Genomic DNA, 14523 nt, shown 5'->3' with positions numbered 1-14523 from the left:
GACAGATTTCTAATCCAATCACATGAAAGTAACAATTCCTAGATAGAATGATTTGAAAGTAAGAAATGAACTACCACTTCAAGGCAGAATAATATTTGACATTTGACTAAAATACATAATAAATGAAATAGCATAACATAATACCTCTCTGGCTTTTTCCAGAAGATGTTGATACTTCTTTAACACTTCTTTCTTTTGATTTAACCTTGCTTGCATGTTTGCAATGGTCTGATGAGCAATTTTCAATGTATACTGTGATTTTGGTTCTACTTCCTTTATGCCTAGTTTGGCTATAAGCTTTTCTCGTTCTGCAGTGGCTGGTAATCGAAGCCTCAGTTCACTGATGACTTTGTCTCTTGATAGAATATTTTGCTCTGCTAACCATAAAGCAGATTCTTTTTCTTTCAGTTTCTGCAAAGATAAATCATAAGAAATGATTTAAGTATATTTTCTTCTTTCAAAAAAGTTTCATCTGAATTTTAGAGTAGTTATAAACCAAAAAAAAAGGAGTTTCACTTCATTAAATATTATTTGGCTATTGTAAGTATGATGTAAAAAATAAGGTTAAATTGATTAAACTCGGGTGACAGTTCAGTTACTGCATGTGTACTTCATTTATTTATAATATTATCACACATTAGAAACTTCATTGTTATGATGAAAATGAAATTGAATTAAGGTAATTTATTTAGATCTTGTAGTTTTAAAACTAGAAATGTCTGATAGTGCTGGATTTAGAAAAGAAATATAATAAATCATTCATTTTATTTTGGTCCATTGACTTTTATTTTGGTCCACAACACTAGAAGAACAATCCATCCATAAAGGTAAGCTGAGTATAAAAATTCAAATGTTAGGTCCAAGACAATGAATCATTACTATAAAATCTGAAGTTTATTAAAACAAAACAGAAAAAATGCTCACTGTTCAAAGGATTAAGACAAATATTTTAAGTAACTCGGGCAACTCATATAAATGACTAATACTCCAATTACTGAAGAAAATCTAAGTTTCCTCAATTAATTACAAATGTACAATTTTACTTGCAAAGTTACTTTTAAATGTATTTACAATTAATATGTTTAGATGTAAACTAAAATGAAAATATTTCGTTTATATTATTTTCTCTTTAATACAGATTTGATCACCTATTAACCAAATTTAAGACCTCTATTAAACTAAGAAGTAATTTCTAGCTCTCCTTCTAATGCTTGAGCCACCCATAAAATGAATGAACTGAAAACTGATTCAGAGTATACAACATACACTTCAAAATAAAATAGAAATATATAAGGATAAAACATACATCATAAAACTACAAATAAATGCTTTTTGTTTCCTTTCAAGGTCACTTCTACTGATCAGAATGCCCAAAAGTGACAAGTAGTAATTAAATGGGTTGTAAATTCAAATTAGCTATACATGCTTTTCTTCATTGGCTATGAGAAACATTATCGGAGAGTGGAAAAGGAGAATGGAATTACCAACAGATTCATCATTCTACACTTCACCCTTGTTAAAAAATATTTGGAAAATTCCACAAACATACCCAATAATACACTGATCAAAGTGCAAATTGTTCTAATTACCTCTTCTAGTGATTTACAAGTGGCCCGTGTTTCTAGGATTACTCGAACATTCTCCTTAATTTTTCTTAGAGCAATCTCAAGTTGATTTGGAAGGGGTAAACTAGGGTCTGGCATTGATCCTGTAGCCTCTTCAAACTATTAAGATACAACATTAAAAAAACGCAGTTGCAGCATTTAGAAGAACAATATTAATTTGTACAACTAGTATGACAAAACATGGTTAAACACCACTTATATTGGAAATATAAAAAACATTAATTAAAATTCTATCTGACTTCTAAAAAAGTACATGCTACTGAATTAATACCTTTTGTGCTGCACTTAATATTTCATTTTGCTGACGGTCAAAAATGTCTAGTTGATGTTCCAGCACAACTTCTCTTTGATCCCAGGCCATTTGCCTTTCTTCATGAAACTGAAAAGAGAAGGTTCTTTTTTTGTTCATATACACAGACACTCACCTAGCATATAACAGGAACTTTTACATACATTTCTTATTTTTAATCACAGAACAAACCCTTTGAGGTCACTATCATTCTTCTCCTTTTAGGAAGAAAAGGGAAGAAAACTCAGAGAGGGGAAGTAATTTGCCTACGATCGCAGAAGTAGGCACATGTGGGGTCAGACTGTCAGTCCATCCATGTGCCCATCCAGAACATATTTAATGACATGTACCATGTGCCAAGCATTATTCTAGGCAATAAAAACAAAGCAATGAACAAAACCAAATCCCTTTGACCATGGAACGTATATACTAGTGTGGGGTAAACAGTAAATAAATGACTAAGTATGTAGTTTGTCAGAGGGTGATGAGTGCTATAGAGAAAAATGAAGCTAGATAATCCCCACCTGGAGAATCCTGGTGGTAGGATTTACCTGTATGTAGTATACAAGTAAGCAATACACTTGGTGGCTAATGAAGGTCTGTCTCTGTGGTAAGTAAGGCATTTGAGCTAAGACCCGAAGGCAGTGCGAGCATAAATACAGGTATTTCAGTATTAGCTATTTGCCTCCTTAACTCTCGGAGAAGGAATAACAAAATTTCTAAGACAAGCAATCGTGCTGAGTGAATTTCATCTGCCTCCAAAGCCCATGGACTTCATGCTGCACCGAGCTGCCATCTCCTGCTCCATCAGCGAGAGCCAGTAGTAACTTGTAACAGGAAGAAGGCAAATAACCAATAATGAAATAAAAATTAACTTACCAAATAAATTGGGCATTATTCCTTTTAAGTTTAATACTACTATTACAACATAGCTATGCAATTTTAGAAAGCTTTGGAAAATAGGAAACAATATTTCAAACACAATAATAATGGGAAATATATTCACTAAGAGGAATAACATAGTTATCTTTAACTATGATGTTCTTATCTTTAAAATCTTAGCAACAAAACACCAAAATAAATATTAAATGAAACCTTGTTCTGCTGTACAAAATTTTTTGATATTACAAAATCTAAGCACTTCTACTAAAACTATCGCTTAGAAGAATCTCATTTTATTTTTATAAATAGGCATACAAACCATCAATACTCCTAATTTCAGGAGTCTAAATTAATAAATTATAATTGGAATTTTTATTTCTTCCTCTAGACTGCTGATTGTATGGTCATATTCAGAAATTATATTATTCAAATATTTTATTTCTTCTTTATCCTTGATTAATTCTCGATTTAGTTTAAGCTCTTGAAGATGAAGTTCTTCTATTTTCATATGCCAATTGATTACCTAAAAATGTATAAATTACATATACAAATGTAAATACTACATATATAATATATATCTGTATTGATTAAAATGATTTAAATTGAAATTAATGGATATCCTATAATAAAGAAATAAAACTCCTTAATTGAGCCACATGGCAGTTTATTTAGAAATTTCATAGACTTTTCTAAGATATGTGGTGGCTTAGCCTAAAACATCCTTATGTTGGAATGGAGATGACTAAAATTCACTTTCATTTATTTATTTACTTTCATCTATTTATTGGGTACTTATGTAAATATGTAACTTTTCCGCTTAACTCTGACCAAATGAGGGCAAAATTAAATTATACTGAAAAATAACTGTGGGCCTATTACTTATAAGTAATTTTGAACAGATTATGAAGGGTAATCTTATTATGAAGGGTGGAATTCAACTGATAAATATTATGTTTATGAATAATTATAATTAGTATTTAATAAATATACACGGTATTTAAAATTTTTTGATATTACAAAATCTAAGCACTTCTACTAAAACTATCACTTAGAAGAATCTCATTTTATTTTTATAAATAGACATACAAATCATCAATACTCCTAATTTCAGGAATCTAAATTAATAAATTATAATTGGAATTTTTATTGTATGTTAAGTATTTTTCATATAGGCACGTTAAGAACTTAAAATTATTACATAACTTTTGGAAATATTGAACTAAAACAATGTACCTTCTGGGCTCCCCTGGCATCCTTTAATGTGCTTATTAACTCTTCCAGCCCCTTTAATTTTAATTCCATTTCCATGGCTTTGTTCTCCATATTTCTATGTTCTTGCTGAGAATTTTTCATTTCTTGCATTATCTTAAGTTTGTCATTTTGTAACTGAATCATTGTTTTAGAGAACTTCTCCTCTTGTGCCAAGGGTAAGGCTCCACTGAACTGTCGTCGTAGAGACTGAATTGTTTGGGACAGATGTTTTGTTGTTTCTCCCCTCGGAACGGGCATAACAGAGAGCCTGTTCTTTCTCATCGTTTCTGCTCTAAGCGCAAATTATAGGCCTCCACCTTCTGCAGTTTGGATGTGATTGACTCCAACTTACCAAGCGCAGTAGCTTCGCTCACTTGAAGAGAGACAATGTGTTGGTGCAACTTGGCAATCAGCAACTTTTCATCACTGTGCCTAATATAAACAAATATTTGTGGTAAGTTTCAAGTTTTTCCAGTGCAACTTATCATGGATTTAGAAAATCACAACTTACTAAATAAAATTTAAAAGTGTGGTACTTGAAAGACTACAAAAATCTAGCCTTGCTTTAATATGAATGATCAAAAATTTATAAAAGAATCAGAATCAAACATTCTAAATCCAAATCTGGCATCTAATTAATTAACAGTTGCAATATCACTGTTTTTTTTTTTAACTCCCATATGTAAAAAAGAATTCTGGTATTAGACTGGTGTGGACATTTTTTTAATCCTAAATAAATGTATAATGTGAGAATGTGTGAAAAGCTACATATAAATACAAGAGAAAATACTGTTATGAGAGATTTGGTATTTCCCCTCCCCGACTTCAACTTTGATGAGCAGCCAGCACAATGCATTTTGTGGGCATTTAAATGCTTTTTCTGTGTTATGAAATTTCATGGCATTTCAAATTAAAGAGTACTTAATGGTATTTCAAATTAAAAAGTTTTTCAAATCAGGTTATACAATCAGTAATAACAGGAGCTTCTATTTGATATATCCTCTGACTGAAGGTATGAAATCACTCCAATATCTAATGTAAATTTAGGAAAAAGGAACAAATCTGAGTAGAAGAGCCAACCCTGTACACACCTGGTAGTCTGACAGTTGCATTCTGATGGACTCTACTTCCTTTTCCCTGGATTGTTGTTGTGCATCAAAATGTTGACTTGCCTTTTGGCAATATCAGAAATCTCAGTCTACAAAGTGATAAGATATTTCCTGAATGATTAAGTTACATTCTCTAAGTAAATACCAGAATTTCAAATTTCTAGACCTTTGGAAAAGCCATTAGTTTCCAATATCTGTTCTCTATATGAAATACCAAAGTCAAGTTTTCTAAACTGTTTTCATGAAACATAATTCTATGAGAGGTTAACAAGTGGTCTGAAAAAAAAACTCCATTTCCAACATCCTTCCCCCTTGAAAATCATGATTCATAGTATCATATTAAATGTTGAGAAGGTCTAAAGTAAAACATTATCTCAAACTGGACATGTACCGCATCTTCTAATGTATATGGTCAAAGAACACCCCCACACTTTTTTTCATAAGACACTTATTATCATAGTTTGGCATAGCTAGAATAAGATATTAAGTGGGTTTATAACTTAAGAAGTTAATAAAGAAATTTAAAATTCCTAGATTCTCTATGTAGATGTATGTTTTTATTTCTTATTTTAATTTACAAGTTATCAAAAATGTGAAGAAGAAAGATTATACACTTAAACTAGAATTCCAAAAAAAGGGGAGAGCTTGATGGTAAGTTATCAAATTTCTTATATGACTACTGTGATAAGTTTACGCAGGGAAAGTAAAATGCATTTTACTTCTGAGCTGGAATAATTTTAGTTCAGTGTGACAGATAAGTCAGATTTCCTCATATTGATTAAAAACTCATCACCAGTTATCAAAAAACTACCCAAGAGCAAAACCCCTGGGCCATATGGATTTACCGTGGAATTTTATCAGACATATAGAGAAGACATAATACCCATTCTCCTTAAAGTTTTCCAAAAAACAGAAAAGGAGGGAATACCTCCAAACTCATTCTGTGAAGCCAGCATCACACTAATACCAACACCAGGCAAAGACCCCACCAAAAAAGAAAATTACAGACCAATATCCCTCATGAACATAGATGCAAAAATACTCAACAAAATATTAGCAAACTGAATTCAAAAATACATGAAGAGGATCATACACCATGACCAAGTGGGACTCAACTTAGGGATGAAAGGATGGTACAACATTTGAAAATCCATCAACATCATCCACCACATCAACAAAAAGGACAAAAACCACATGAACATCTCCATAGACGCTGAAAAAGCATTCGACAAAATTCAACATCCATTCATGATAAAAACTCTCAACAAAATGGCTATACAGGGCAAGTACCTCAACATAATAAAGGCCATACACGACAAACCCGCAGCCAGCAGCTTCCCCAGCAGCAGTCCACACGCACCTCTGCCTCCCCTTGTCCTAGCGACTGGAGAGCGGTCACTTGGTGTCAGTAAATCGGGGTGGGTGTGCGTGGTGGAGGTGGAGGTGGAAGTGGGAAGGCAGTTCCCTCCTTCGCCTACACTCGGGGTCACCGGGCTACATTGCGGCCCTCTACTGGACTTGACTTACCGAGGTGATTCTTGCACAACTAAGTTATTGAGATGATAAATTGGGGGTGGATGAGCCACTGGGACCAGGGAGGAGGGTGGTATTGTTTGTGAGCAGCCATTAGGTTCGAAAAGCTGCAATAATTTGTGTTTGGGGGCGCCCATGGAAGACGAGGGGTCTTGCAGTGATTTCGCTAGGAGAGGAGCGGTAGGTTTACACGGTAGGGAAAAAGAGGGGTCCTGCAGGGGCTGGAGGCTGGGGAGGAAAAGGTCGTTAGTAGGGGAGCCAAGGTGGGCGATGCAGATGCCGGGTGGGGGGTGAGTGGGGGAGGCAGAGGGCGAGCAGAGGCTGCAGTTTTCCGGGGAGTGGAGGGGTGGCCATGCAGATGATTGGGCCGCGGGGAGGGACTTCTGTGGGAGACCTGGTGCGGGCGGGGTGTACACTCGAGTGTGTGGCTGGGCGGGGGAGGCGGGATCTGGGGGCGGGGCCTGCACCCGCGGTGGCCCGGAGTGGAGGCGGGGTTGTCCTCCCGGGACTCGCCCTGCGCGCGCGCGCGCGCGCGGGAGAGAAAGCCAGTGTGCGCGGGCGCCCGGGCGCCCGCGATCACGGGAGGAGGCTCCGAGCGTGTGGGTCCTGGCGGCGCAGCCCGCTCCTCCGCGCCCTATGTGAGGGAATCAGGGAGGCCAGCGGCGCGCAGGGAAGGGCGATGCATGTGCTCGGGCCGGGGGTTGCTGCAGCCGCCCGAGGAAGAGGAGGACGGCGGCGGCGGCGAGGAGGAGAGCGCGGGGCTCGCGGCGGCGAGCCCGGGCCGAGGGGATACAGCGGACTGTGTGTGTCTGGCTGTAGCGGACGCGAGGCGGCGAGGAGGCGCGGGAGACCCGCGAAAGGGACGACGAGGCGGCGGCGGCGGAGACTGCAGCCCTGAAATGCATTTTCTCCTCCAGCGGCCATGTTAACCAGGAAACCTTCGGCCGCCGCTCCCGCCGCCTACCCGACGGGTAAGGAGGGCCGGGGCCCCCGCGCCGCGCTTTCGCCCCCGGGCCACCCTCGAGGCGCGGACGGCGCGCCCTCGCCTCGGTTCTGCTCATCGTTGCACGCGGGCCGGGAGGCTTCTCCGAGTGGAGCCCTCCGAGCCTGCCGGGCCTCCTCCCGCCCGGGCTTGGCTGGGCCGTCGCGCTCTGCAGTCCAGTCCTTTTCCCGGCCTGCAACGTGGGGCTCCGAGCTCCGGCCCAGCGCGGCTCCCCCGCGGGGTCGCGAACTCTCGCTTGGGCCCTACTGAACTTTGCAGCTGCCCGAGCCCCGCCCGTGGGTGCGCGCTGGGGATCCCCGTCCCAGGCGCCGCGTCGGCCCCCCGGACGGCGGTTTCTAGAGTCGGGGATCTGTCGTAGGGAGAGCGGGGTTTGCTGCCCAGAGGGGCGGGGCGGGGCGACGGGGCCTGGGTGACGCCCCCCTGACCCTCTTTTGTCTCCTCCCGCGCGTGGTTCCCAGGCCAAGGAGGGGACAGCGCCATTCATCAGCTTCAGTCTTCCCCCGGGGCTCGGCGCGGGGCCCCTCGGACCGGAGTGGGGACCGGCCCGCCCTCCCCCATCGCCCTGCCGCCTCTCCGGGCCAGCAACGCTGCCGCCGCAGCCCACACGGTGAGACCAAGCCCGAGGGAGGCCCGGGGGACGGGGTGCGGGAGGGCCCGGGCATAAACACTGGACTTGAGCGGTTCTGACGCCGGGAGAGGAGAGGTCCAAGAGCGAGTGTCTCCACGCCCCTGGCCGGTGGCCACTCCTGGATGCCGTCCTCCGTCTTTTGGGCGAGGAGGCCGAAGCTGCAGCCACAAAGGAAGATCCGTGGCGTGGGTCCCCCACTCCCGCTGCGGAGCCCGCCCACCCCTGCCCTCCTTTTCCTCTGAACTTCCTCCCTGCTGGTTTCCTTCTCTTTTCCCTCCTTTTTCGTCCTTGCTTCCCAGAGCTCCTTTCCCTGTCCGGATAAACATCCCTCGCCCGTCCACCACATTGGGTAGTGGGTATTTATAGAAACAGATCTGTGTTAGGGGACTGCCAGGCCGTCCTGCCTTTCTCTCCCGCTCTCCCTCTCTTAAGTTCTTACTGATTAAGTGGTCAGGGGCCAAGGAGGTAGCACATTTCCACGTTCTGTGCTGGGATCCGAGGCAGCTTTCTGGCAATGCGCTGGGCCTTGCGAACTCCATGAGAGACCCCAGGGCTGGCGGGCTCCCAGGAGCCCAGCGCTAATGAGCGCTGAAGCCTCCAGCTTTGACCAGACACACGTGCCCTGCAAGCTGTTTGTCCTCTGCGGGGCTGGCTACCATCAGTTCCTCTGGAGTGATGAGCTCAGAGACAAGGTTGCTGGCGGCCCTTTTGTTTCTTAGCTCGGGGTCTGTGTTGGCCTTCAAGGCTTTCGCCTGTGGTATTCAGAGCCTGGGAAGGAAGCTGGGCTTTCATCTGCCTAGAACATGTGGCCAGTGGCTTCTGGCAGCGACTCACGAGCTGTGAACTCAACAGAAACTTGCGTGACCCTAAGTTCTGAGTGGCAATGATCACATTCAGTCTACTCCCCTATGCCCCAGCATCTGACAGGCGTCGGTATTGAACTTTATTCACCAAATATTCTGCTACAAACAGGTAAGAAGCCTGACTCTTAAGGGGCTTCTTCTTTAACCCGCAAGGCACTCCTTTTCACATCTCCCCATTTGCTCTGCTTTGTCCAAACTTTGCCCAACATATGGTCAATGCAGGTTGGAAAATCATCATTATCTTTAAAGCCCTAATTATCCATAGGACCCATGCTGTGTGTGTCATCCATTTGACCCTCATGACCCTTATTATCCCCACTTCACAGAGGAAGAAACTGAGGCACAGAGAGGTTAAAGGAAGGTGCTCAAGATAACCACACTGGGGTCAGCTTTCGGATTAAAGCCTATATTTTCCTGAGTCCTGAGCCAGCCTCCCAAGGTAACAAACTTAAATGGGATTCTTGGCTTCTGGACTCAAAGGAGTCTTTCACAGGTTAATATGAATTGTGAATCTCAAAGATGGATCATTTCCTGAGATCATTTGACCCTTCCTTTTTTTATTTCTGGGCATACATGCTAGCATCTGACAGCAGTTTGGGAACGGCTGCTAGGAGGTAATTAAACAGAGCAAGTGATAATATCCTTAATTAATCCAATTCACTCCCTTTCATTTGTACTTATTTCCTTATATTGGCAATAGCTCCAACAGGTCTTCAACAGTCAAATCGCTGGTTATTCCCTCTGACTCTGGAAAGAGCATGAACACCAAAAGGGGCATTTTTCGAAGAGAATCTCATTTTGGGTTACTGCTTTGCACCACTCTGTGATGTGATGCTGCCTGTCACAGCAAAGGGCTGGCATGATTTTTGAACCAGAGTTAAGGCCATTACACACACACACACACACGTCTGATGAATCCTTATTCTATGAAAGTCCTTATTCTATGAAAATGATATCATCAACAACAAAACAATAAAAATAATAGCTGTTGACAGTAAGTGTCAACTATGTGCCAGGTACTGTGTAAACACTGTCCATGCATAATCTCATTTAGTCCTCACAATAACCTTATGAGATAGGTCATATATAATCCCCATTTTACAGGTAAGAGAAACTACCATGTTGGAATCATTACCTCCATTTGTAAATTTTTGAGCAAGTTGATGAAAGTATCACACCCACTGGATAAGCAGAGATCTGCCTTATTGAAAGTCCTTATTCTATGAAAATGATATCAACAACAAAACAATAAAAATAATAGCTGTTGACAGTAAGTGTCAACTATGTGCCAGGTACTGTGTAAACACTGTCCATGCATAATCTCATTTAGTCCTCACAATAACCTTATGAGGTAGGTCATATATAATCCCCATTTTACAGGTAAGAGAAACTGACATTCAGGACAGTTTAATGAAAGGCAATGCTCCCATTTCACAGATATGAAGATCGCGATTCAAGAAGGTTCAATAATTTGCACACCTGAGAAGTGGCAGATCCAGAGTTTGGACTCAGGTCTGTGACTCTGAAGCCATGGTCTTTACTTTGCTCTGTGTTCCCCATTCCTCAGGACTGCAGAACATTAAGAGCAGTCTGATTTTTTTACCTTGACTGCTGAACATCTGGGGTTGATTCTGTTGGGGGCTGTGAGGGCACTGCCAGCCTAAAATCTCCCAAGAAGATGGGCAGGATGCCTGGGTAGTTTTTACCTGGAGGCAACTCTTATCCATAGATAAACAGATTCCCTCCTGGAGATCAAAGGTGTCTGGAACAGCTGATTCATCAACACCTTTGAAATCTGGTGCCAATTTCACAGAGGCAAATTAATTTCTTTAGCTTCTTAGCTGCCGACAGCTTCAACACTCCTAGTGGTTCCAACTGGAAAGTGTTCCCCCTCTTTCTCTGCACCACAGATTCCTAGAGCTGTCTGCATCTTTGGCGACTTATCCATGTAGGGAAGGGTAGTCAAGCTCAACTCAGAAGCTCAACTCATAAGTCCAAGTGGTTAGGTGGTGGTGGTGGTAAGGGCTGAGAATTTTTGTTTCTCTGGAAAGAAGACCGAGTTGAGCTAGTTTCCGGGTTATTGGTGGAGATTTTTGCCACTTAAATGTATATTGTGCAAGGCTAATAACTGAATCCAAACTCAGCATGTTTCATCGTGTTATTTATTTATTTTCTGGATCTATGGCTGTCTTTTTATTGAAAGTATTACAAAAGCATTACACCATGTGTTAAAGGAATGGGATTTGTGGAAAAGCATGAAGTGGTGTCTTGTTAAGCCTGGGGGCATGTTGTCTTGGTACTTTTTCGGCACCTTTTTAGGGACATTGAGAAACAAAGTCCCCAAGAAAGGCAATTTTTACCTAGGGAGCATTCCATCGTATTAGGAATTCCAAAGCACATTTCAAGGGGAAGAAATGGAAGCTTGTGGAGGTATTTGGAGGCATTCCTGATTCATGGGGACTTTTGCTTTTCTGAAAGGTGGGATCTAGGATTGGGTGCAAGGCACCTTTCTATACATCATCTCACTGGTTTCAGAAACAGCCTACCATGTTGGAATCATTACCTCCATTTGTAAAACAAGGAAACTGAAATTCAGAATTTTTGAGCAAGTTGATGAAAGTATCACACCCACTGGATAAGCAGAGATCTGCCTTATTGAAAGTCCTTATTCTATGAAAATGATATCATCAACAACAAAACAATAAAAATAATAGCTGTTGACAGTAAGTGTCAACTATGTGCCAGGTACTGTGTAAACACTGTCCGTGCATAATCTCATTTAGTCCTCACAATAACCTTATGAGGTAGGTCATATATAATCCCCATTTTACAGGTAAGAGAAACTGACATTCAGAACAGTTGCATAATTGACCCAGGGCTCCTCGTTTGGAAATACCAGAGACAGGGCTTGAATACATACATCCCTGTGGAATACCAGTGCTGCAAAGACTCGAACTGACTGACTCCTGCTCAACTCAAATCGTGCCAAATCACAGTTCAACGCAGAACTGGGGGGTCATCTCATGGAATTCCCATCTGACAGAGGATCGGCTGGGACTTAAGGAGACCCCCTCATGTCTCTATTCATTTCTCAAAGGGAAGATGTGGCCATTTAAAGGAGAAAGATCTGGACTTGGCTCTCTTCCTTTTACCAGCCAAGACTGCTCACTCTTCCCCAAGTCTGTTGCCCCTTACTGAGGGGCTGACTCAGAACCCCAACCCTTAGCACAGAGAGGCAGCCACAGCTGGGCCCTGGCCCAGGCCAGCCTTTGTGCCCCACCCTTCATGCCTGTCTTGGGAACAGTCACCATCAGCAGAACCCCCACCATTGCGGGGAGGGTTTATTGAGCTATTGCTGGCCTGGCTTGCCCTTATCATTCATGCCTTGCATCCAAGCCCTGGCCCCAGATCTGGCAAGAGAGGTCTGGTTTCCAGTTTGAATGTAGTCTCATGCTGGTTAGCCCCACTTTCTGGGGAAGCCATTGACAGTGGCCAGTGAAGACCATTTCCTGGGCATTTCTTATTTCCTTTGTGTTTTTTTTCTCTTCTCTGTCCTCACTGCCTTCCTTGTATTTGTAAAAATGCAGATTCCTAGGCCCCACTCTGAGAGGGTCTGATTCAGCGAATGTGGGTTATCTGTATTTGGAAGAGCCTCTGGGAGATCCCAATGCAGATGGTCCAGGAACTGAACTTTGGAAGGTTTTGACCTACACGACAAGGTCCAAACTCCTTCGTATGTATCTTTGTCTGCTTGGGCTGCCAAAGCTGGGTGGCTTAAATAACAGCATCTGTTTTCTCCTAGTTGGGAGTTCAAGACCAGGGTTCAGTTGATTCTGTTTTTGGTGAGATCTCTTCCTGACTTGCTTGCAGATGGTATGTTTTCACGGGGTCCTTTCCTTGGTGTATGTGCAAGAAGAGATAGAGAGATAGAGATAGAAATGGAATAGAGAGAGAGAGGGAGATAACCTCCTAAATAAATGAAATAACCTCCTAAATAAATGGCCTTTGAAGCTCTAGAAACTTTCTCCCTAAATGCATCTTTGAAATATACGTCCTCCAGAGTTGTGTTGTAGAATTCAAATATAATCATGCTATTTTTTCTATGAAAACAATAACAAAAAAACCCTTTGTTTATTTCTCTGTAGACTACTACTACTGTTACTACAATTTTCACCACTATATTTCCTTTTCCTATGTATAAACTGTAATTACCACTACTAACTATTGCTACTACTACTATTATTTCTAACTAACATTTATTGAACATGTATTATGTGCCAGACATAAATGTATACTGCTTAAAAACATGGACTTTGGATTAGACAGATCTTTGTTTTAATCATACTCTACCCACTTACTTGAAAATCATTTTATCTCAGTTTCCTCTATGGTAAAATATGGATAGTAATATCTAAAGTATAACAGTATTTTCTAAAAACTGGGATAATCCATGCAAAGCACAACAGTTGTATATAGTAAATACTTGCTAGATAGTTATTACAGTGTCTTTAAGTTAAAGCTCGATTCTGCATTTTATCCTCACTTGACAAGTAGAGAAATTAGAGTTCAGATATTAAATATCAGAGATGATAAGCCCAAATTCACACAGCTGGGTCCAGCTAGAAAACACAGCCACAGTCTCTACCATCTCTGTGTGCCATATCCCTTAGTGTGCATTTGACATTGTGGGGACCAATGGCAGGCTGCCCCAAGATTTGCCACTGTGACACGAAGATTTTTTTAGCTGCAAGCCATCAAGGCCCAAAATCGGGTGTGGTTTTGACACCACTCCCCATCCCTCCCCCCTCAAAAAAAATACTGCATGAAGAGCCTCAGGAGATGGGCAAAGCCAGAGGCAAGGGGAAACAGCAGCAGCAAAGGAAAGAGGAGCAGATTCATTACATATTCAGGGATAATGAGGGGTCTGCTGTGAGGAGAGACAAGAATAAGTTCATGAGGTCCAGGAAGAGGATTGGAGGAAAAGGTTAGAAGGTAAACCTGGGAAGCCCCATACAGCTAGTTTTTTTAATGTTGCTGGGGAGGAGGAAATTTCCTCTACCCCTTCAAGGTTCTTCTAGCTGGTCTAAGAATCAAACTGACACATGAGACAGACTAACAGTAGAAAAAACAAAGCTTAATTACGTATAGACATGGGTTCCAAAGACAGTGAGGGAGAAGGAGATTACTTCATCCTGGACCAGGGGGTAGGCTTGACACTTCAAAGGAAAAGGGAAGCAACTCACAGGAATATGAAAAGATTAAATGTTTGATAAACAAAATACTTGATGGGCCACACAGAACCAATGGGGTGCAAAGAGGAATTCTAACAGACTCAGCCAC

The 14523-nt window shown here is 41.9% G+C and overlaps 1 protein-coding gene and 1 pseudogene across 1 annotated transcript; one reads left to right on the top strand and one right to left on the bottom strand.

Annotated features, from left to right (window-relative positions):
• The window catches only part of LOC130682340 (centrosomal protein of 290 kDa-like), a 35895-nt pseudogene extending 29069 nt beyond the window's left edge, over window positions 1–6826 (bottom strand).
• A 696-nt stretch (window positions 6827–7522) lies between these two features.
• On the top strand, window positions 7523–13670 carry LOC130682342 (dual specificity tyrosine-phosphorylation-regulated kinase 2-like). The gene is made up of 3 exons (XM_057496723.1): window positions 7523–7660; window positions 8151–8299; window positions 12986–13670. Exons 1-3 carry the CDS (start codon window positions 7612–7614, stop codon window positions 13040–13042), a joined length of 255 nt encoding a protein of 84 aa, XP_057352706.1. The 5' UTR covers window positions 7523–7611; the 3' UTR covers window positions 13043–13670.
• Window positions 13671–14523: the final 853 nt, after the last annotated feature.

This window comes from Manis pentadactyla, unplaced genomic scaffold (assembly GCF_030020395.1).
Source record: "Manis pentadactyla isolate mManPen7 unplaced genomic scaffold, mManPen7.hap1 scaffold_296, whole genome shotgun sequence".
In the NCBI taxonomy this organism is placed as follows: Eukaryota; Metazoa; Chordata; class Mammalia; order Pholidota; family Manidae; genus Manis; species Manis pentadactyla.
The sequence above is the reverse complement of the archived record's forward strand: the minus strand, read 5'-3'. Positions and strand labels throughout refer to the sequence as shown.

Excerpts from the sequence above, each read along its gene's own strand:
- LOC130682342 (XM_057496723.1), top strand. The coding sequence starts at position 7,612 with ATGTTAACCAGGAAACCTTCGGCCGCCGCTCCCGCCGCCTACCCGACG. Across the intron at positions 7,661-8,150 it reads TCCCGCCGCCTACCCGACGG|GCCAAGGAGGGGACAGCGCC; the intron begins GTAAGGAGGGCC and ends CGTGGTTCCCAG. Across the intron at positions 8,300-12,985 it reads CTGCCGCCGCAGCCCACACG|TTGGGAGTTCAAGACCAGGG; the intron begins GTGAGACCAAGC and ends GTTTTCTCCTAG.